At 45.8% G+C, this 23,780-nt stretch overlaps 1 protein-coding gene across 1 annotated transcript; it reads left to right on the top strand.

The window, feature by feature from the left end:
• Nucleotides 1-309: 309 nt before the first annotated feature.
• caprin2 (caprin family member 2) lies at nucleotides 310-23,010 on the top strand. Its single transcript, XM_034133138.1, has 20 exons — nucleotides 310-356; nucleotides 5,280-5,533; nucleotides 5,608-5,670; nucleotides 5,770-5,856; nucleotides 7,304-7,542; nucleotides 9,691-9,773; nucleotides 10,515-10,628; nucleotides 10,736-10,767; nucleotides 10,901-11,077; nucleotides 12,524-12,562; nucleotides 12,644-12,772; nucleotides 18,357-18,441; nucleotides 19,272-19,321; nucleotides 19,412-19,519; nucleotides 19,603-19,701; nucleotides 19,773-19,907; nucleotides 20,493-20,637; nucleotides 20,723-20,784; nucleotides 21,283-21,337; nucleotides 21,844-23,010. The coding sequence occupies exons 2-20, from the start codon at nucleotides 5,294-5,296 to the stop codon at nucleotides 22,416-22,418; spliced, it is 2,517 nt and encodes an 838-aa protein (XP_033989029.1). The 5' UTR covers nucleotides 310-356; nucleotides 5,280-5,293; the 3' UTR covers nucleotides 22,419-23,010.
• Nucleotides 23,011-23,780: the final 770 nt, after the last annotated feature.

Raw genomic sequence — 23,780 nt, 5'->3', positions numbered from 1 at the left:
TGTTGTCCCACATAATACACTTGAGTAAAAGCCATTCTAGTTATATTTCTTCGCTCCTGTATTTATTTGCATTGCATTTGAAATTCAAGTAGGTAAACAGGCAACCAGCTGTAACGGTTTTATTTTCTAAAGTACATTTGCATTATTCCGGACCACTTACCACGAAATCCTGTCGGATTGTTTTAGGAACGGGAGTCGTTTCTCTCATCGTGACAGGTGCCAGGACCGGATGTGATCAGGCTGGATCGTCGGTGTAACGGCACGGCATGGTATATAAAGGTCTGAGCGGACACCAAAAGGCCCTTTGAGACATCCGGTGAGAGGGGCTCAGTCTGCACGCGCGTGAAACACTTCAGGTGAGTCAGCAGTTTTCATTGGCGTGGCGTTTGTTTAAAAAAAATGCTGAACCTGGTGATTAAACTGCCAATGAACCAGTGGAGGATTGTGCAGCAAAGTGTGTGGATTTAAACTGGACTGCAGGACATCGGCTGCATGATGGCAGCATGACATCAACAACAAAAAAGACACAAAAGCATTAAAGAGGCATTAAGGAGCTTACTTAAAATAATACAAATGTAGAAATATCACTATGAATCTTTTTACCAATTTTCCAGGACTGTATTTTTAGACTATTTTAATTCATTAATAAAACGAGGAAAGGATGGCTTGCTATCACTCTATTAACAGCAGTGTATATGGTATTTACCCAAAATAATAATTATATCCAAATCACATGGAAGATTCCATATTATCAATATAATTAAATGTGACATATTTTGAAACAGGACTATCTGTTACTCTAAGCAACAACCAACTCACACATTAGACAAACAATTTAGAAAAAGGGCATGAGAAAAATAATGTTCCAATGATTCATCTTGAAAATTACAAAAAGAACAAGGGTCCACTTCGAATTTAAATCTTAAATTCAGAAACCGGGTAGATATTTATGGATGATTTTAAAATCTGTCTGTTACTTAAAGGTGGGGTAGGTAATTTTGCAGAAACCAGAGGCCTGTACTACGAAGCTGGATTTTCGCTTAGCCGGCTGACTTCAGGGAAAACTCGGGCTTTCCGGTCCTACGACGCTGGTTCTCTTTTTAGCGGGCTAGATCTCCATGGTAACTTATGCTGAGCGGCTAACCTCCTCGGGAGGAGGTTAGGTTGCAGATCAACTCAGTGAAAGCACCGCCTGCTGACCAATCAGAGCTCCGTGTGCGGAGTTTAAAGCGATCAAGTCATATTACAGGATAGAGGAAATACAGAAAAACTGCCGTTGCAGGAAAGACGGCCGGTGTTGTGCCAAATTATGCACCCCCGTCATGAAATGCCCCCCTTAAAAATATGCTGACAAAGACTAACATTTGTAAACATATATTTTGATTATTATATGACAAATATGTAAAATTAAACAATACATTTTAAAGCACGTGTATACAGACAGGACGTAACAATAACAAAACAAAAAGATTTAAAAAAAAAACTGAAAAGGAAGTGACGAATGAATTTCGACACCACTACCATCAAATACGGAGCGAAAAGTTTAACCACAAGAATCAAGACTATATGAGCTACCACTAAACAACTCACAGTCTGAAAATTACCATTAATAAAAACCCTGAACGTGTACTTTTCGTTTTAAACATCGTTTTAATGTGTAAACGTGTCATTTAGAAATGCGCGTTCCCGTGACAAGGGGGGCATTTCATGACGGGGGTGCATAATTTGGCACAACACCGGCAACAATTAGGGGTGGGCGATACCACAAAATCTGGATTCGATCCGATACCAAGTATTTCAGGGCCAGTATCGCCGATACCGATACCGATACTTTTTTAAATGAAAAGCTTCTTATGTACTTTCATGTAGGGGAGACCTGCATGACATGATTTTTGAGCTGAATGCATCATAAATAGACTACATCTGAATTCATTTTCATGATTAAAGACAGGAAAGTTTTTATAGACAAATAAACGTTTTACTTTTGCAAATTTAAAGTGCAAACATGAAAAATAACAATACAAAGTGGCCACAGTAGCGAACTGCCTTCTTGCACACATCAAAGTTCACTAAGTTTTCATTGACAGTTGTAAAATAGCTCCACACAACGCTCCTCTTTCTCTCAGCCATCATGCGCGTGTGTCGCACTGGCGAGTCGCTGGCTGCTGCTGTCCTGCCCTGCTGGCTGCTGTCAGTCAGCTTGATAATCGGCGTTCAGGCAGGGAGCGCGCTGCGCGTGCGCGAGCCTCTGGAGAGGAGGACAGCAGTGGAGAGAGAAGAAAAGAGCGTATGTAGGCCTACTTGTGTTCGTCTGCACATAGTTTTTGATGAAATTGACGAGTAGAGGAGAGGGGGAAAAAAGTATAAAAGTATCGATCCTATTGGTTCTAGTATCGATATTTTGAAACGTAACGTAATATCGGAAGTATCGATATTTTGGGATCGATCCGCCCACCCCTAGCAAAAATCAACTGACTGTGTGAAAATGAATAGAATATCACCTCCCATCTTCAGAGCAATCTGACTATTATAACATTAGTGTTAAGAAAGCTTACTTAAATATCTGCCACAACATAAGTAACCGGATCAGAGTAACATTAAGTACAGTCCGCGGCACTGTGAGTGCAGACGTCGATGTGTCCCATTTATCATTCACATCATATCACATCATAATGTATCATATATTTCCTTATCTGAGTCAGCTTCTTGAGCCGTATCTGGCCGTGCAACACTCAGTGTCACATACTGTATGCAGAAGTATTATTTTAAGCAACACATTAAGTTGACGAAACACTCGAGTCAAATGTAATTAAAGTCAGATCCACTCGTGTCTTGGACGGACAGTGATATCATAAACCTGTTAATGTACGCATTCAAACACTTTTTCTGTTACCAGCTGTATTCACCTTGCAGCTGCAGCTATGTGGCTTTTATCCTGGATAAAGTGTTTAAGTCATGGATGTTTAAAGTTTAACTTCTTCATATTTGACTAATATTAAAGTTCACTTTTCATTCAGGAAGTATGACGCTGCGCTGTCAGTACGCTTGTCCATGTTTGAGATTGGTTGAATGCTCCAAATACCACCCCTTTCATGTGAACGTGCACCTAACTAGATAGAACACGGCTGGCTTGAGCGATCCACTTGATAACCAGCGTCGTAGTACAGTTTAGCGAGAGCGCGTATGTTTTGGATTGGGCCAACCGGCTAACTCAAACATATCCAGGTTAGGTTGAACCAGCTTCGTAGTACAGGGTTGCGGTCGAATAGTCCAAAAATCAGCTCCTAAGTTCTAACCCTATCGTCTATCCCTTGACCTCGGAGTGAAACGTCACGGGGTTAAGGGATAGTGGATAGGAGAATTCAAAAGGATTTAGAAGAAGAGACTGCGGTACTTTAGAGAATCCGACTGCACTTTCACTATCCGACGTGTTTATGATGCGCCAGCAGAGGTCATAAATGTGCGTCTGCTGCTGTGGGGAAACTATGGAAACTACAGTTTTCTGTACAGCGGACTACAACATGGATGTATAATAAGAACGAGGGACTACTGTAAACTCATCTAGAGACTCTGCACCGTGCTCTGATGCTGTTGTTTTATGCTTTATGAACGGGGACAACAGAGAAACATATTCTTCATGACCAAAGTTGGAATTGAAATAAAAAAGGAAAGTGAAACTTATGCTCGTCACCCTCTCCCTCCGGTCCACATTAATACAAATGATCCCAATACGTATGATTGTATGAAAAGATCTTAAAATCAATACAAATGTATTTATTATAAACGTTAGTCTTTAACATCTATCACTGTGTATATCACCATTCAAACATCTTTTAAAAGTTGAACAAACCCCACACAGCTCAGTAAAGACTGTGAAATGTTGACTTTATTTGATCATTTCAGTAAAAACTAATGTTCATATTTCTCTTTTTGATTATAATACTGATGAACGTTCAAAACAAAGCACTTTGGCAACTTACCACATATGTTTTAAAATGCTTAATAAGCACCGTAACTTTCATGATATCATTTCTCGTTCATAATCGGTTGATTCCGTGAACGGCCGACTGTTGTGTGACGACAAATGCCGCGGCCGCAAGGCATTGTGGGGCAGCATTTTCTCCTTTCGGTGAGGGAAGTCCAGTGGTTCCTAAGCTAAAGGAGGTTATAAAGGAAGTTTGAAACCTCCTTTCCTATCATTTAGAGAATTCGAACGGCACTTATCATGGCTGCCACTGAGGGACTTCCGGGTCATTTCACTCCGTTAGGAAGGTTCCTAAACTAAATGGACTATTCGACCGCAACCCAGGCCTCAGCTCGAGTGCGCTAGAATTTGAAAATACACAGCTGGAAAAAATCTGCCACTTCCTTACAGAGCCCCTCCTCCAACACACACGAACGCGCACATGACCAATGAGGGCACGAGATAAGTTTGTGCACAGATGGAAGGCTGACAGGCAAGTAGGCCATCCAGTTATTTTAGCCGGGCCAGCTAAAATGATTGGTCGTGCTTTTTACAGTATTACGGCTTCCACAGATGACATTTTTTAATGGATTTTTTGTCAAAGCACTTAAGATATTTATTGCTATCGGGATCTTAAGAGCATTCCATGGAATATAACAAAGAGTGTATCTCGAGCCGGTTTCTCAAATTTACCACCTTTAAGGGGAAATAGGCTGTTTTCTAAAATGAGATTAAGCTTTTTCAGTTACCGATGAAACATCTAAATCAGTCACCTGTGTAAATTAGCCTCTCTTATAATTGTGGAACATTTGGGGAATTGAGGTGGTTAAACAAACACAGCGTGCTCCTGCATCGTGCTTCTGTTGGTGTGTGGCGCTGACGCTTTACGACTCCGCTGTTCAGTGGTTCTGTTAATACAGTGAATCCAACTTTATTTCCATAGCACATTTAAAAACAACAGAGTTGATCAAAGTGCTGTACATCAATCGATATATAAAAACATCATAATTGCATAAAACCATTCTTAAAGCCACAGTCTGGAAACTTTCATACCGTACATGACATAAAAACAATATAAAACATGAGTAAATAAACCCACATTTAAAAGCACAAACCGACAGGTCTTATACATGGTTTGCAAACCCACGGGAGAAGTGGGTCTTTAAACAAGATTTAAAAACAGGCGAAGTGGGAGCACGTCTGCTCTGGAGGGCTGGTAGACACGGTACCAGCAGCTTCAGGGCACAGAACCAGAGGGCCGGACATTTTGCATTTGTTTCTTTCTTTTTTTGACTAAAAGGTGTAAACCTTCCAGTTTGAAAGCTCACCATGGTGCAGCTGTCTCCTTCCCCTAACCTGGAGGTCACACCACCTGAGCACTTGGAGGATGGGGAGGACAGACGGGGGGACCTTGTGTTGGCTGATGGCCCAAAGGGGGGCTCGTACCTGGGTCTGAGCAACGAGCAGCTCAACATGGAGACCTCCACTATCTACCACGGCTATGACCTCTACATCGAAGATGGTCTCATCTGCTTAAAAAACAAAGTCCGCAACTTGGAGAAAAAGAAGGTAAGAATTGATTTCAGTTTCAGTGGACAGGTGGCAGGCACCTGGACTTTGTGATGTCTCTTGTGTGCCCACAGCTGAAACTTGAAGACTACAAGAGGAGGCTGACCTGGGGGGAGGAACTTAACCATGATCAGATGGTAAGCCCTGGCTATGAACTGGCACCCAAAGCATATTATCTTCTGTTTCTGTCTGGGGTTTGTGCATTGGCTTTTTTTCTCCAATTTATCATTTTCAAGGCGGCGGCGGAAAAATACGAGGAGGTGCTTCATAACCTGGCATTTGCACAGGAGCTGCACAAAACCCTGGATGAATTGACTCGGAATGTAAGTCTTTGGCAATCCGACTACCATTCACTTTTGATTTCTTTTTGGGCATTGGATGGGATTGAATTGCATGTTAAAGATGACCTATCATGCAAAATGCACTTTTGTACGTCTTTTATAAATGAATATGTGTCCCCGGTGTTCCAGGGAACTCACCAAGTGTCAGAAAACACAACCCTCTCTATTTTCCTCCATACCCAAATCTCTAAAAAAGGGGCTGCAACGGATCTGATAAAAACTGATCCAGATTTGAACACTTTACTGACGTCAGGACGGTGGCGCTACGGCTATTGGGCCAACTCCACCAATCAGGAGGAGACAGCCACGGCCATTGCCGTTCGAAAGCGCTGGAGACGCTGTAGTACATATGCCAGGCCTGTAAGTGGCGCTGTAGTCTGCCACAAAAGCAGCGAAGAAGACTTCCCGCCCATAGTTACCATGGTTACCCTTCTGTTTATTCTCCGCTGTGGCTTTTTTTCTCCCTCCCCGAGGCAAGCGTTTGCTCCCGCTGCTTTAATTCAATGCAATCCCTCCCCGTCGAGGCAAGCACTGTAATTCTCTCCGGTTAGTCCACCAGCAGATGACAAACACCCACCTCTCCGTCTCTTCCAAGGAACGAGGGGACCGTGCGGCAGAGTTTCAGTTTCAGTTTGTTTCGCCGGTCAAGATGTTCGTTAAAGTTTAAATCTTCCGGACAAAATTTGAAAAGTGCCGGTCAAAGGTCTTTTTTGTTATTTATTGAGCTTTAAAACAAATGAATAACGACTCTATATAATAAAACACGGAGGACGGAGATGTCTTTTTCTCCCCCTCTTCTGACAGCCCAGCAGCTGATCAGAGCACGTCTCCCCTCTCCTGCAGGGGGGCGTGGTCAGCAGAATCAGACCCGTAGACAGCAAACGGCACATAGAGCGAAATGAGGCATGGCTAAAATGCATGATCTGTTTGGTATTTTGAAAACAGAAACTTATAAATATACCTTATATAGGTATGGCCCTACAATATATCATTTAAATATAGCATGATAGGTTTCCTTTAAGGATAGTTTGAAGCCTGTGCTTTGTTTTGCTCAAAGAATGAGGACTTTTTGGAACTTAAAGTTTGCACATTAGGTACACGCAAGTCTGAGAAACAAAGTCATTATTCATCTTTTCTATAGCACACAACTATTAATCACATTTCACTTGTATATTCCAATATCCCAAATTAAACTTTTCTCCAAGTGTCTTTTTTACACAATCTGTAAAGCTGTTGTCCACAACATCCCTTTTAAAACCCCTCTGGATTGAGTAGCCTTTTCACTTGAGATCTGTACTCTAATATCCTGCAGTTAAACGTTGGGTTCACAACGTTTCATAAACAGTTTGTAGTCTGAAACTCAAAAGTCTTTTGTAACAAGTTCAATGGCAGGTTTTTAAACTGCTCCTTGAATCCTCTGCCTCTACAGTTGTTGAGAGCCCAGAGGAAGGCAGTGAAGAAGGAAAAAGTGGCAAAGGCGGAGACTGAGAGGAGGAATCTGACCTCTGTGCTGCAGTTCCAGCACCTTCTCCACATCATGCAGCTGGAGCACATCAGGACAGACCTGCTGGCTGGACACAACCAGGCCCCCCCCATCACAGCCCAGCAGCTGCAGAGCCTGAGTCAGCTGGCCACCCTGCTGGGAGTCAAGAGAGATCACACACTGAGGTTAGATTCATGGCAGCACCCTATCTCTGTTGTTTTAGGTGATGTATATTCTTTAAGGTCAGGACCCTCTCTATGGTGCACCTGTAGAAGGTCAGGACCCTCTCTATGGTGCACCTGTAGAAGGTCAGGACCCTCTCTATGGTGCACCTGTAGAAGGTCAGGATGCTCTCTATGGTGCACCTGTAGAAGGTCAGGATGCTCTCTATGGTGCACCTGTAGAAGGTCAGGATGCTCTCTATGGTGCACCTGTAGAAGGTCAGGATGCTCTCTGTGGTGCACCTGTAGAAGGTCAGGATGCTCTCTATGGTGCACCTGTAGAAGGTCAGGATGCTCTCTATGGTGCACCTGTAGAAGGTCAGGATGCTCTCTATGGTGCACCTGTAGAAGGTCAGGATGCTCTCTATGGTGCACCTGTAGAAGGTCAGGATGCTCTCTATGGTGCACCTGTAGAAGGTCAGGATCCTCTCTATGGTGCACCTGTAGAAGGTCAGGATGCTCTCTATGGTGCACCTGTAGAAGGTCAGGATGCTCTCTGTGGTGCACCTGTAGAAGGTCAGGATGCTCTCTATGGTGCACCTGTAGAAGGTCAGGATGCTCTCTATGGTGCACCTGTAGAAGGTCAGGATCCTCTCTATGGTGCACCTGTAGAAGGTCAGGATCCTCTCTATGGTGCACCTGTAGAAGGTCAGGATCCTCTCTATGGTGCACCTGTAGAAGGTCAGGATCCTCTCTATGGTGCACCTGTAGAAGGTCAGGACCCTCTCTATGGTGCACCTGTAGAAGGTCAGGATCCTCTCTATGGTGCACCTGTAGAAGGTCAGGATCCTCTCTATGGTGCACCTGTAGAAGGTCAGGACCCTCTCTATGGTGCACCTGTAGAAGGTCAGGACCCTCTCTATGGTGCACCTGTAGAAGGTCAGGATCCTCTCTATGGTGCACCTGTAGAAGGTCAGGATGCTCTCTATGGTGCACCTGTAGAAGGTCAGGATCCTCTCTATGGTGCACCTGTAGAAGGTCAGGATCCTCTCTATGGTGCACCTGTAGAAGGTCAGGATCCTCTCTATGGTGCACCTGTAGAAGGTCAGGACCCTCTCTATGGTGCACCTGTAGAAGGTCAGGACCCTCTCTATGGTGCACCTGTAGAAGGTCAGGATCCTCTCTATGGTGCACCTGTAGAAGGTCAGGATCCTCTCTATGGTGCACCTGTAGAAGGTCAGGATCCTCTCTATGGTGCACCTGTAGAAGGTCAGGATGCTCTCTATGGTGCACCTGTAGAAGGTCAGGATGCTCTCTATGGTGCACCTGTAGAAGGTCAGGATCCTCTCTATGGTGCACCTGTAGAAGGTCAGGATCCTCTCTATGGTGCACCTGTAGAAGGTCAGGATCCTCTCTATGGTGCACCTGTAGAAGGTCAGGATGCTCTCTATGGTGCACCTGTAGAAGGTCAGGACCCTCTCTATGGTGCACCTGTAGAAGGTCAGGATATTCTCTATGGTGCACCTGTAGAAGAGCCAGGTTTTCTCTTTGGGTTAGTACTAATTGTGTAAATTCGTGACTGATACATTTAATGAACCACTTCCCGTTTATTTCTAATTTGACAACTGCGCATTCTACAGCTCTTAATCTCTAAACATGAGTCAGGAGATCTATATTTCAAATTGCATTTAGGTCGGACACTGTCCCCTAGAGGATACAGAGAAATACAATATGAAATATATATATCAAAATGAAATGATTGAAATGTTTCTGTGATACATTGACTAACCGGCTATGTAACTACAATATACCAGCAGTGTTAAACGGACCTTAGTATATAGGGACAGGTCATAAAACCATTTATTATGGTTTGAAGGAATTGTATAGCATTCCATTTGCAAGAAAACCTCATACTGATAATATCTTGTTCTGAGGCTATGCATCACATACAGAATGTGTTGCTGTAACTGCACAGCTCTGATCAGTGGCATAAATGTATCGTTACTGCTTCAGTTTATACAACTTATTCCCTCAGCCAAGAATATTTACCTCATAGATTGGCTTCAAGCTACATTTTCTTTAAGAGTAGTTGATGCAAATTGTAGTACATGATAACACAATTTTACTGGTATAAAGAGTTCGATGTTGATGACCTCAGCTGTCATGTTGTAGTTTAGAGGAGCAGATGGAGCGGGCGGCTGCGGCCTACCTGGACCTGCTGGAAGGGAAAGACAAGCCGGTGGCTGGATCCACATGTGAGTAACAGAGCCAACAATGACCTAGATCCACAAGTCTCTAATAAGATATGAAGAATGTTGTTTTTTTTAAACATGTAAAGCCTGAGATTTTTGAGTCAAGATATAACATTTCCTGAATTAATAATTCATTCTATTTAGAGGTGCCTTTCAAAGCACCCAAGGAAACCTTACAATTCATAAAATATGATTATTACCAGTAGTTTGATACTAACTCAATCTAAAGAATGTAACCCATTTTAATGTATGATCTTTGTCCAAAAATGGTCTCGTATTTTCTTTTGACAAATCCTCATCAAAATGCTGTGATGAGCACCTTCAACTCTATAGAATGTACCGGACCTAACTTGGTTGGGTTCTAATCTATTATAAAAAGTGTATCATACCAACCAATCTCTTTGGATTGTCCACACCATTTTGGCATAATCTTGGGCCCTCAGTGATTGCATTATTTGAACCAACCTTCAGGGGAAGGGAGAGCATTTTGAGACCAAATGGATCTGTTGAAGAAACCTGACAATATTTTCTATGAGAGATATAGATCCCAGCTGAGGGAATTAGTGTTTGTACATACAGCTCCTGGAAAAATAAAATAAACCTACAAAATGATCAGCTTATCTAAAATACTACTGACATTTCTCCAAAATTCCAAATGGGCATGTTTGTTTTAGATGATTTATTTGCGGAAAAGGAAAAACTGGTAAAAAGAATAAAATATGCAGTGTTTTATCATTTCTTTAGATAAGCTGTTCAAAGAAGAACTCGCTGAGCTGATGAACTGCAAGTACTTCACTTGTCTTCCATCTCCACCCAATAACCCTGCAGAGGAGTTTCTGAGAGCCAACAGCCCTATAGGTGAAATTGAACTTAAAAATCATGCTAGTATAAAGATGAATTGACTACTGAAACTACTGTGTGCCTTGTTTGAATATGGTGAATTTTCTATTTATTTGTCCCGTCAGCCACATCAAACTCAAAGGAAGTTTCCAAGGAGGTAAGCCAGATATCCAGTTTGTATGTTTAAAGCTGCATTTCAGTTTGACTGTAACCCAGGAATCACTGAGACTCCATTTGGATGGCAGTTTTTCAACTGACTGTACCTTACTTGTATGAAAACTCCAACTCAGAACTGGAAGGGGGGCTTCCAAATCAGGGAGCGGGAGCCTCCTGACTGCTGGGATCTGGACTCATCTGTTGGACCCTGTTCCCCCCCAGCTGCAGTTCACAGACCATGGAGAGGAGCTGCCACCTTCATCCCCAAAGGCCCCGTCACCACCAAGAAACAATCTGCTGGCTGCAAACAGGTGAGGCAGCATGAGACCTTCTGTGTTCTGGATCATAACACTGGAATCAGAGTCTGACTTGAGTATTAAAGGTCACCTATTATGCAAAATGCACTTTTTAATGTATCTGAGCTGTATCTGAGCAGACAGCCTGCTCGTCACAGAGGAGAGCATGCGTCTACCCGATTTGCACAGAGTTGGTCCTCCATGTTGAACAGCAACCCAAGTAGGACATTTGACACAGCGGCGTTTCGCAAAGAAGAAAAATAAACCCAACCACATTAATCTGAAGGAGAGAGAGAGATGAGTTATTACAACGTAATAACCCGATTATTTGAGAATAAATCCTTTTAGTGTGTTAAATCAATTTCTCACTTATTCTAAGACTGTACTTGACAGCTATCATACTGAAGAAAAAAGAAACTGTACATTTATCCAATAATTTATGGCATTCATTATTATCTAATTCTTAACTGTAAATATCTTTCATTTTATGTAAAATTAGAAATGTATTAGTCTGGCAGACTGTTTCTGTTGTGATTCCTGGAAAAGGGAAATTAATTACATAAAGGATTTTTCATTAAAAAGGTTGATTCATGAACAAAACTCTGTTATTAGATCAGTATTGTTTACACTCCGTCTCCATCTAATTCTCTCTCATTCAAACGTCAATCACTCACTCTGGCGCTCCTGCTGCTCCCTAGTTGTTGGCGTGTCAACAGCTGCTTTGGGCGCAGTTTGGTGCGCCCCGAGCTGCTCCTATCACTTGTATTGAAGAGGTGCGGACTGCGCATGCACCACTTATAACGAGAGTCAATGGGCAAAGATGTATGCGCCCCAAGCAGGAAACACGTGACTTATCAGTAACTTTAGACATCGTAAAACAATTTTTATCGATATTTTATTGTAGATTATACATTTAACTGACACCAACTATATAATATTTGCCTTGTTCATTAAAAAATGTTAAAACAAACAAATGTAAATGCAAATTCAAATGTTTTTTAATCACAATCTGGAATGTGGGAAGAGGTGGGGCGGCGCCCTAGTTCCCCTATGGGCCGGCCGCCACTGGGTATGAGGCATGCTACAATGCATGATCTGTTTGGCATTTTGGGCAAAACACTTCATAGACATGTTTTTTATATATCTGAGACTTATAATGTATGCCTAAAAATAGTATAATAGGAGACCTTTTTAAAATGCAACACACATTATTTTTGATAGTGAATGCTACAACGTGTCTTACATCCACGTCTATTGGTAAAGTGTCTGTTTGATATTTTTAAGCTAAACGAAAATGGATATTTTGCAAGTTGGTATGGTAGCAGTTGATCATTTGTTTGTATTCAGGAACCCACAACCCTAGCAAATAAACAAAGATGGTTCAAATGTGGTGTTCCACAGCAGCTGATGCAGGGGTTGCAGGACCATATGTCAGTGTGTGTGTGTGTGTGTGTCCCACAGAGAAAAGGGAGAGCCAAAAGAGTGCAACCCGCCAACTCGGTGAGTACGAGTGGTTAGTTTGCAAATTGTGTATGTTGGGTAGAGATGTCTGTTTTTGTTCAACTTTACTCTTCCCAACAGGCAGTTTACATGGATATGCCTGTGGAGGTTTTCAACTCTACATATGCCTTACCCAAAGACCCTTTCCTCAGAAAACAGCACCTAGAGGACCTTGTGACAAAGATCCATGGCTCCTTCAGTTTTATGCAGGTGGTGTTCTATTTCATCCTTACTGACCGCCAGAGGCGGTGCTTTAGCACTGGATATCTTCTGTCTCGCGCATGCGCAGGTCGAATATTTATATCAACAAAGTCACGTGTGACCTCGTATGACCCCGGAAGGCATAAGTTCCGGTGCTGTAAACAAGTTCAGTCCTTTTTCATCTTCTCGCTGCACAGGTTACTACTTTATGAGTAGAAGCCAAGCTAGATTATTGAAAATTAAGATTCTAGCTCATCGCTACCTGTAGCCTTGTGATCGTCTCGATCGGAGCTGCGGGCTAGAAAAACGCTCGCCCTCCAAAGGCTGCGACGAGCTGTCCGCCCTCCCAAGGGAGGGGACCGCGGTGTTCACCGCTCGGACCCCAGGAGCTCCGGACCGGTAAAGAGCAGACGCTCCTGCACGTCAGCCGGTGAGATCGCTACCATTTATTGCTGATTGTGCTATATATTCTCAAACTAATGAGATAATTGTGTACAAATTAGCCGAGGGCTCTCGCTAATTTGTTACTGCGCTAGTGAAGAGAGCGTCTCCGCCCTCCTCTCACTGCATACATTTGGTTCCTTACCTGTTCTATCGTCCAGTTAGCGGAGTGCTCTCGCTCAAGCTAACTGTTAAGGCGCTAGTGAAGAGAGTGTCTTCGCCCCCCTCTCACGGTGCACAATTGGTTCTTGTTCCATCCTCCAGTTAGCTGAGTGCTCTTGCTCAAAGCTAACTTGCTACAGCGCTAGTGAAGACAGTGTTTCCGCTCCCCTCTCCCTGCACACAGTTGGTTTAATACCCGTTCCATCTCCAGTTAGCAGAGTGCTCTCGCTCAGGCTAACTCGCTACGGTGCTAGTGGAGAGAGTATTCCCGCTCTCCTCTCACAGCATATATACCACTAACTGACTTCATTTTTCTCACCCCAGTTAGCAGAGTGCTCACGCTCACGCTAACTACTATTGTGCTCACTCCCCTCCACTGCGGAGTTTGTTTCCTGGCCCAGTGTGCTCTCCCCCGGACTGCCTTAAGCTTGGCGCTATGTTTAACGGCTGTAACACCTGTATGGCTTCTCTTCAACCAGAGGATGGCCATGACCTTTGCCCCTCTTGTCTTGGCCTCGAGCATCTGAGGGAGGGCCTTTCGGAGGACCCGTGCATGAATTGCACCATCATGCCTCGTGCGGAAAGAGCTGCTAGACTAGCCGAGGTTGAACTACTGACTGAGGGTGGCCTTCCCCCTGCACAGACGACTACAGCCCAACCTACCCGTCCTAGGTGTCGGGCAGCAGAGGCTGCGGGTGCCCCGCCCAAGAAGAGGACTAAGCCTGATAGGCTGTCCTCTAGGGTGAACCTACTCACTACTGAGCTAGCCCAGATGAAGTCACTCCTCTTGGCTCTCCATTCTGGTGCCCGTACAGAGCACACCGCTGCACCCAGTCCACCCATGGCTGAGCTGATTCCAGATGACGATGTGTTCTCGATGGCAGCTTCAGCCACTCAATTTAATGAGTATGACGGAGAGGGCCCGTCCCATGCTTCTGGGCCTGGCTCCTGTACCTCAGCTCATGCATCCTCGGAGGGGGCAGATGACGGCTCCATGGGTACCGTCATTCGCATGGCACTGGCTCGCCAGCAGCTGGATGTACAGCAGCCCGAAACAGCGCCTGCCAGTGCGTTCTTCAGGCGCACTTTGGCACCCGCCACCTTTGCAGTTCCTCCCTCTTGTGAGTATCTGAGGGAGTTGCATGCATGCTGGAGGGACACTAAGACTCTTTCCCGTCTTACGTCCGATGGCCGAGCCCTGGCAGCCATGCAGGATGCGGCAAAAGTCGGCCTTGACCACATGCCGGCTGTTGAGCCTACTATTGCTTCCCTCATAGTTTCCCCTGAGGTCGGAGGCCAGGTGCCCTCGACCCCAATGTCGGGTCACTGATGACCTGCTCACTAAGGCTTACGATGCAGCGGCGTGCATGGGCCGTATAGGCAATTCCCTCTCACCTCATGCTCGCCCTCTCAGCTTCCCTGCAGCAGGAGGCTCTTAGCGCTTCCTCTACCAGCCTCAGTGACGCCTCATTACAGGCGTTTGCTCTGATGTCTAGAGAGCTTGGGTGCCTGATGTCCACTCTCGTCCAGACTCGTCGCCAGGTTTGGCTGGCACAGTCACCCTTATCAGAGGCATGTAGGAGGACTCTCCGTGCTTTCCCAGTGGAGCCGGGGGAGCTGTTCGGTTCAGCTGCCGTACAGGTGCTCGAACGGACTGTCCAAGCTAGTCAGACCAGGCAACAGTTATCAGCTCTTCGCAGAGACATGCCCTCCCCCCGGTAGGCCTAGAGGCTCCGCGTCTGCCTCCCGAGGCCGCTCCCATCCACCGGCTCACCCCGGTGCCCGCCATGGGCCTCAGCATCCCACGAGGGGGCCGGCCCGCTACGGTCCTGTTAACTCACCCCCAAGGCAGCCTCGGTATCCGGTGCCTAACCGTCGCCTCCAGAGGCCGGGGGGCAAGGTACTGAGGGTCTGGGGCCGGCTGTCGGTTATTTCTCCCAGCAGCAGCTCAACTACTGGGTAGCTCAAGCTTCAGACCCCTGGGTGGTTTCCACCTTAACCCAGGGGTACAAGCTTCAGTTCCGACGCCGGCCCCCAGCCTTCAGCTGGGTCAAAATAACCACCATAAGCGACCCGGCAAAAGAAATCGCCCTAAACCAGGAGCTGTCAGTCCTCCTTGCCAAGGGTGCAATCGAGCCTGTGGACCCCATCTCAAAGCCCGGGGGTTTCTACTCGACCTACTTCCTGGTAAGGAAGAAAGGCGGTGGACTTCGCCCAATCCTCGATCTGAGGGGACTCAACAAGTTCCTAAAGATCTTACCTTTCCATATGCTGAGCACAGCGGACGTTCTTCATACCGTTGCCAGGGGGGAATGGTTCACGTCCGTCGATTTGAAGGACGCTTATTTTCATGTGCCTATTGTGCCTCATCACAGGCAGTTTCTTCGCTTTGCCTTCAGAGGCCGTCATTTCCAGTTCAGGGTGCTCCCATTCGGACTGTCCCTCTCCCCAAGGGTGTTCACCAGGTGTGTCGCGGCAGCCCTCTCGCCCCTGCAGTCTCAAGGTATGAAGATTCTGCCATACTTAGACTGGCTAATCTGTGCACCATCCCGGTTGCAGTCGACCCAGGACACGGCTCTCCTTCTCTCTCATGTCGCCCGGCTAGGCCTCAGGGTGAACATGGAGAAGAGTTGTCTGAACCCCTCTCAGAGCCTAACCTTCATTGGGGTGGCTCTGGACACAGTCACTATGCGGGCCTGTCCATCTGCTCAGCGCCTGGACGACATCCTCCAGCTTCTTCCCCTCTTCAAAAGGGGCAGGTCTCTGGCATATATCCTGTTTCTCCGCCTCTTGGGCAAGCTGACTGCTGCCTCAACTGTCGTTCCCTTGGGCTTGTTGTCACTGCGCCCCCTGCAGAGATGGCTGAACGGCCTCCACTTAGACCCCAAGTTCCACAGGCACAGAAAAATCAGGGTGTCACAACAGTGCCTCTCCACTCTATCCCCATGGAGGGAGAGGTCGTATATGTCGAGGGGCGTGGCCATGGGCTCCGTCCCTTTCCGCAGAGAGACCGTTACGACGGATGCCAGCCTCTCGGGATGGGGTGCGGTGTGGGAAAACAGGACAGCCCAACCTTCATTGGTTGGGCTGTTGGTTGTTCTTCGCCCCCCGAACATCCCAAGGGCCCCTACATGGGATCTGCCCTTGGTGCTGGACCCTTGTTACAGGCTTCTCTATGCCTATCCACCCCTTCCTCTGATCCTACCAACACTCCTCAGAGTGCTTCATCAGGGCCACAGGCTTCTTCTGGTGGCCCCCTTCTGGCCAGCCCGGACTTGGTTCTCCCTGCTGCACAGACTCTGTTGCGGGACACCTTGGCGTCTCCCCAACAGGAAGGACCTCTTGTCTCAGCTGGAGGGTCGGATGTGGCACCCCGACCCCTGCCGCCTCCAGCTGTGGGTCTGGCCACTGGAGGGCCCGACCCACTGCTGAGCGACTGCATAGAGCCTGTCAGGAGGACTATTCTCAATGCTAGGGCACCATCTACTCGTAAGCAGTACGAAAACACCCCTGGCCACTGGAGGGCCCGACCCACTGCTGAGCGACTGCATAGAGCCTGTCAGGAGGACTATTCTCAATGCTAGGGCACCATCTACTCGTAAGCAGTACGAAAACAGGTGGAAACTGTTCTCTGACTGGTGCCAAGGGCGAAATGAGGACCCAGTACATTGCTCGGTGCCTACTACCCTTGAGTTCCTGCAGTCCCTCCTGGACGACGGCCGGTGTCCCGCTACCGTCAGGGTGTATGTGGCTACCGTCAGGGTGTATGTGGTTGCTATATCAGCTCAACACGCAAGGGTTGACAACAGCACAGTGGGGAGCCATAGGCTGGTATCCCTCTTTTTAAGGGGAGCACTGAGGCTTCGCCCCCCGAACATCCCAAGGGCCCCTACATGGGATCTGCCCTTGGTGCTGGACCCTTGTTACAGGCAGAACTGTGGTGGCTCTCAGCCAAGACTGCTTTCCTTCTTGCCATCACCTCAGCAAAGCGTGTAAGCGAGCTTCAGGCCTTGTCCGTGAACAGCTCGTGTCTGAGGTGGAACTCAGATGGCTCAGGTGTCACCTTATGGCCGAACACAGCGTTCCTCCCTAAGGTGCTGGCACGCTCTCATTTTAATCGGCCTATCCAGCTGGCACGGTTTGACCCCCCATCAGGAGATGGGGGGGGGGGGAAGAGAGGTCAAGACTCCTATGCCCGGTGCGGGCCCTTAGAGCTTATGTCCAGACTACCGCAGGCATGCGTCAGTCTGAACAGCTCTTTCTGTGTTACGGTGGTCCTAGAAGGGGCTGTGCGCTCTGAAAACAGCGCTTGTCCCACTGGATCGTGGACGTCATTGCCCAGGCATACAAGGCGAATGACCGTCCCTTGCCACCCAGAGTAAAGTGCCACTCTACCAGGAGTGTCTCCACGTCATGGGCGACCTTGAGAGGTGTGCCCCTGGAGGACATATGTGCTGCGGCCACATGGGCATCTCCGAGCACATTCGCCAGATATTACAGGGTGAATGTTGCCGCCCCTCACCCGCTGGGTGTGGTCCTCCTGCAGAGTCCGCCTAGGCCATCCTTATAGGGTGAGTATTCAGACTTCCTCGTGACTCTGATATAGGTCATCCAGTGCTAAAGCACCGCCCCTGGCGGTCAGTAAGGATGAAATAGAACGATAGTTACGTATGTAACTACGGTTCTATGAATACTGGATGACCGCCAGAGTTCTTGGTCACTCGGAATTTCGTGTTTCTGCGAGAAGATTCCATAGGACTGAACTCGTTGACAGCACCGGAACTTATGCCTTCCGGGGTCATACGAGGTCAAACGTGACTTTGTTGATATAAATAATCGACCTGCGCATGCGCGAGACAGAAGATATCCAGTGCTAAAGCACCGCCTCTGGCGGTCATCCAGTATTCATAGAACCGTAGTTAAATACGTAACTATCGTTTGGCTGTTTGCAAACCAATGAAAATATAATGAACGACTCTTTCCTGTTCAGGACTCTCTTCTAGAGGGTGAGATCTCTCCAATCAATGGCCACCAAAAACTGAAGCGGAGGTCATCTAAATCTCCATCCCCTTTAGGTAACTTGGACCAAATAGGGAAAATGACACCCCCTTCCCCCCTCACTCCCGTTGCTCCCCGGGCGCTGTACAATAGCTGCCCACTGCTCCTAGTACTAGACTCCTGGTACTAGGATGGGTTAAATGCAGAGAACAAATGTCACTGTGCTGTGTGCTCTGCATGTGTGACCATTAAAGAGGGTTTCATCCCTCTCTATTCGATTCTATAACCAAACTGATAACAATCGTTGGCATTTCTTTCAAATCATACCATTAACATGACCTTTTTGGAATATGTTTTTATGCTTGGTCCTTATTTTTTCACCACATGTTAGTATTGCAAATGTATTATCTCTGCAATGATAATGAATTTTTAACTGCATCATTTTAAGAGTTGGAGATTTTCACCGATTCATTTCTTAATTTGGTTTTCCTCAACTAGCCGCTAGCGCCCGTCCATCCAGAGCCTGATCATACTGATTACAGAACAGTTACAGTACGCCAGCTGCACTGAGGCACACGGGAAGAGGCCCAAAAGTCATAAAAATCATCGGCTGCCCTCTCCCCTCGCTGATGGATATTTACAACTCACGCTGCCTCAGTAAAGCCACCAACATTGTAAAGGACAGTTCACACCACGGTTTTCACCTGTTTGAGCTGCTGCCCTCCGGGAGGCGCTACAGATCTTTAAAGCAAAGACAGTTTTCAGTTTCCTGCCCTTTATTTTGTTATTTTATGTATGAATGCTGCGTGTCTTTGTTTATGAATGTTTTGATGGCACCTTAAAAGGAGTAGCTTTCCTATTCTCGTTGTACTTGTATAATGACAATAAATGCTTCTATTCTAACCAGGACATGCTGACTTAGGAAGTCCAGTTGATGTCCTGCCAAAAGCAATGCATGTAAGCGGACAGTTTTCTGTCTTTGACTCAGTTCTGATGAAGTGTAAAATGACTTGGCCCATTAATCACTTAATTTACCCCCCCACTTAGTCCACCCCACTGCCTACCAGGCTTATTGAGCGCAGAGCCAGTCAGACTAATGGGGATCAGTGCTTGGAGACCTGTGCACTAAAAGTTCCTTCAATGGACTTGCCTCATGTAAGAAGCATCATATTGCCTTTTTAAGATGCAACATAATCCTATCCTGTCTCTCAGTGGTTGAATCCTTCTCTTCTCTGCAGGAGCCGCTGCAGCTGGCTGAAAGAAAGGGGTTTCCTTCACCTCCGCTGTACCGCAGGGAGGCCACCATTCCTGTCAGCCTGGAGAAGAGCTGCGCTTATGTAAATGGGACAAAGTATTGGGCTGATGTGAAGTGTTTTCTATGCTTTTAATGCATGCTGGTATTCCACAGACTCCAGAGTCAAAGAAGCATCCCCCCTGCAGTAGGATTGAGTCGTGCACTGTCAACCTTCCTCAGGGAAGGACTTTCTCCACACCTCCCTCCAGACGAACTCTGACTTCTTCACAGTTTCAGAATATCCAGCAGGTTAGTTTCACCAAAGCATACATCATTTTTCTTTTGGGCAAAATCAATGTAGGGCCGAAAGTCTGCAGGTATCTGAAATATATTGGAAGTCATAAAATGTCAAGTTGTATCCTTATCTCTTATATTTGCGCTGTGTAGAATCTCAATATATATAAATCATGTTGGTGGAGCTGGCAGACTGGTTGTAGTTATGATGCAGTAGGGATTGCCACAACATGCAAGGAGACAGTCATGGGACACCCAAAGGCCTCTCTGCAGTAGCCCCGGTCTCTGGCCTAACATGACTTTTTTTTCAGAAAAGGTGCTGTGGTTATGATTTACCAGAATAATAATGTTTCCTCAAAGATGGATGACTCAATTTCTGTCAGTCTCTAAAACTATATGCATTGACATGTCTATTCAGATATTGGCTGTCTAAGTTACCTCAGACATTGTCCACATGTGTGTCTTGTCGGTAAAAACTATTTCTGCCAGTTACAGTTGCAGCATGACCGTTGATTTGCCTGTATGATCAAGAACGTTTAGTCATAATTGAATTGATTGATTGAATCTGATTCTTTGTTGCCCATGTTATTCTCACTATAGGTCTTCAAGGTGAATGCTAACTTTTCTCAGAATGGAGGATTGAAATACAAACCAGATTCTTCAGTTTTTGCTGAACCTAGGTACAGCACTGCCAGTACCCAAACACCAGCTGAGTTTTATCCCCCGGAAGACGAACTACAACCAGGTATGTTGATCAAATCAAATGTTTGCTTCTAAACTCTCGACAACTATGTGGTAATTCTGAACCTCTGCTGATTTCTTCTCTTCAGGAGGATCCTACATTCCCCAGACTCATCTAAGGGACTGTGGCCCCACCTTCTATGCTGCGAGAGTAAGTGAATTACCGTTTTTTAATGAAATGGGCAAACTTGGCTGTCTGACAAACAAATGCTTATCCAAAAGCTGCCAACTTAACAGCTGTGAGAATTAACAGCCATGTTCCAAGGCTTTAGGGAAAGGCAGTCAAAGGGCCAAATTGACTACTGAATACTATTATTAAGCAATCTTTGGAGCTAATGTTGCTAATTACTTGCATTGGAAATGAGTTGGCTCAATGGGCTGGGTTTGTTGGTTGAATCATTTTGAAAATATATCTTCTTGCTGTCTTAAGTGTTGCCTACCCAAGTCTTAAGCACTTTGTCCAATTATTGTGAAAAATTGTCCCTACATTTCGCCTTTTGGAATTGTGAATTGTTTGCTTAGTCGTCCATTGTTTTTGTTTAATCTTTAAATAAATGTGTAGAGTGGTTCCTTTCATCTTTACCAGATGCACGCAACACTGTTTTAACTCTATTCTATACACTTCTAAAATTCCTCTGGTATTTTCCAGGACGCTGGATACCATCATGGCCATAGATGTGGAGGAGGGAGGCATAACTTCAGTGGTAAGATCACAAGTTCTAACGAGTATAATTTTCCTCTTGGAAACTACTTTGTATCAACACTTGCTAAAGCGATTCCCTAAAGAACGGTAATTAGAAGGAATAAATGTTTTAAATGAATTGATACGCTTACTTTAATAAGCACTGCTTATGGGGCATATCAGATCAGAGAAGTGCATCAATTCTGAATTTGGAAAGCTTTTGGAGCCAGAAGACAAAATGGGATATGCTTGACACATTTTATCAGCCAGTGTTATTCGTGTGTAAAATGAGTCATGAAAGTCCTCTTTGAAAGAGTAACTGAATTTGGAGAGGTGGAATGTTTTTTAATTAGAGATAAGTGAGTTTGACTTTGTCTAAGGATTGGGTGAGGTTGTTTTGGTCAGCAGCAGAATAAGATTGCTGTGTTCACATGTGATGTAACTAAGATTCAACTAGACTAAATGAGAGTTTGAAAACCCCGGACTGTGTTATCGCTGAATATTGTTTTTGTCTGGACTCTGGAGCAGCCTGGAGCGACTCTTCCCAGGTCAGCACCCCAGACCGGGAGGGAGCATTTACAATTGTGGACTCGGGTCAGGGGGATTCTCTGTCGGTGTCCACCATGGAGGTCCCTCTCTCTCCCCACGACGACCATCAAGCCCTGCTTCCAATGCAACTCTACCCACTCTCCCAGCCATTGAGAGTGGCCTTCAATGCCTCTCGCACTGCCAATTTTGCCCCAGGCAATCTGGACCAGCCCATTGCCTTCGACCAACTGCACAGCAACCTTGGAGAGATGTTTGACACCAGCATTGGCCGCTTCACCTCCCCTGTCAATGGAACCTATGTCTTCCTCTTCCACATCCTGAAGCTTGCCATCAACGTGCCTCTCTATATTAACCTCATGCGCAACGAAGAGGTGATGGTTTCTGCATACGCCAACGATGGGGCCCCAGATCACGAGACAGCCAGCAACCACGCTATCCTGCCCCTCTTTCAGGGAGACCAAGTGTGGCTCCGTTTGCATCGCGGGGCAATCTATGGAAGCACCTGGAAGTACAGCACCTTCTCTGGCTTCCTGCTCTACCAGGATGCAACCTGAACATCTATATTCTTCCAGTGTGAGGACCAGTTCCCTTTAATCATCAATACAAAAACGGACATTTCAAGATATTGGTCAGGCTGCATGCCAATGGCCTTTTTTCAGCATAAAGCCCATTAATCGTATGATCAGTGCCCACAGCCATTATCTATATACAAAATTGGAATTGTGACTTGACATAAACCAAATATAGTTGATGTCCATGAATGCAGTTTACTAGTTTCACAGTCGCAAGGGTGACTACCACAATGATAAACTGATAAATCTGTGTTCTATCACCTATACATTCACCAGGTCATTGATTTCAATCTTATGAGTTTGTGCCTTTTTGTTTTCTGGAAGGCTTTGGACAACTTACTAGATGGGTTTATGTATAATGAACTTAATCATTGTCTGATTTATCTAATTAATTTCTAGTTGACTACTATCTTCTCGTTGCTAGGCTCTTATGTGTTCAGTGTAACTGAATGTGACGCTAAGGAAGAAAATATGATGTTGGTGGTGGGAATGGTGCTAAACCAATCGGGCTTTGGCCTAAAGAGACGTTGTGGTCCTATTGATGTGTCTAAATAAAGAGGAGCAGTGCATTTTTGGTGGTTAATTTTTTATTTTTTTATAATTTACCAATGAATGTCTGCAAGTAACATACATTTAATATAAAGGTATTCAGCACAGTACATCTCATTTTATAACTTACTTCAGGCACTGTGGGCCTTTTACCTGTTCCTCTGACGTAGTTAAAGAGTTATCAAACAAAAATTCTGAAAACTGCTAAAATGTTCATATTGCAATCGAAACCAAATCGTCAAACCCTTGCTCAGTGAGTCACGCGCCTGGATTCCACCAGGTCCGCCTGCGCCACGTTCCGTCTGCGCCGTGCGGTGCGCAGTGATCGTGGCCACTCTAGTCAACGTGTCCATCGTGGCTCAGAAGCGTCTCGGCATTACATTGCATTTAGCTGACGCTTTTATCCAAAGCGACTTACAATAAGTGCATTCGACCAAGAAGATACAAACTAGAAGAAAACAGAATCATATAAGTACATCAGGTTTCATAGAGCCAAAACATTTCAAGTGCTACTCAACTAGCTTTAGATAAGCCAGTCCTTTGTTAGTATATAAGTGCTTAGTTAGTAATTCTATCGCTCCAAGTGGAGTCGAAAGAGATGAGTCTTTAGTCTGCGCCGGAAGATGTGTAAGCTTTCTGCTGTCCTGATATCAATGGGGAGCTCATTCCACCATTTTGGAGCCAGGATAGCAAACGACGTGTTTTTGCTGATGGGAACTTGGGTCCCCCTCGCAGTGCGGGTGCAGCGAGCCGTTTGGCTGATGCAGAGCGGAGTGCACGTGCTGGGGTGTACAG

This window comes from Trematomus bernacchii, unplaced genomic scaffold (genome assembly GCF_902827165.1).
Source record: "Trematomus bernacchii unplaced genomic scaffold, fTreBer1.1, whole genome shotgun sequence".
Lineage (NCBI taxonomy): Eukaryota > Metazoa > Chordata > Actinopteri > Perciformes > Nototheniidae > Trematomus > Trematomus bernacchii.
This window is presented reverse-complemented; position numbering and strand designations above follow the sequence as displayed.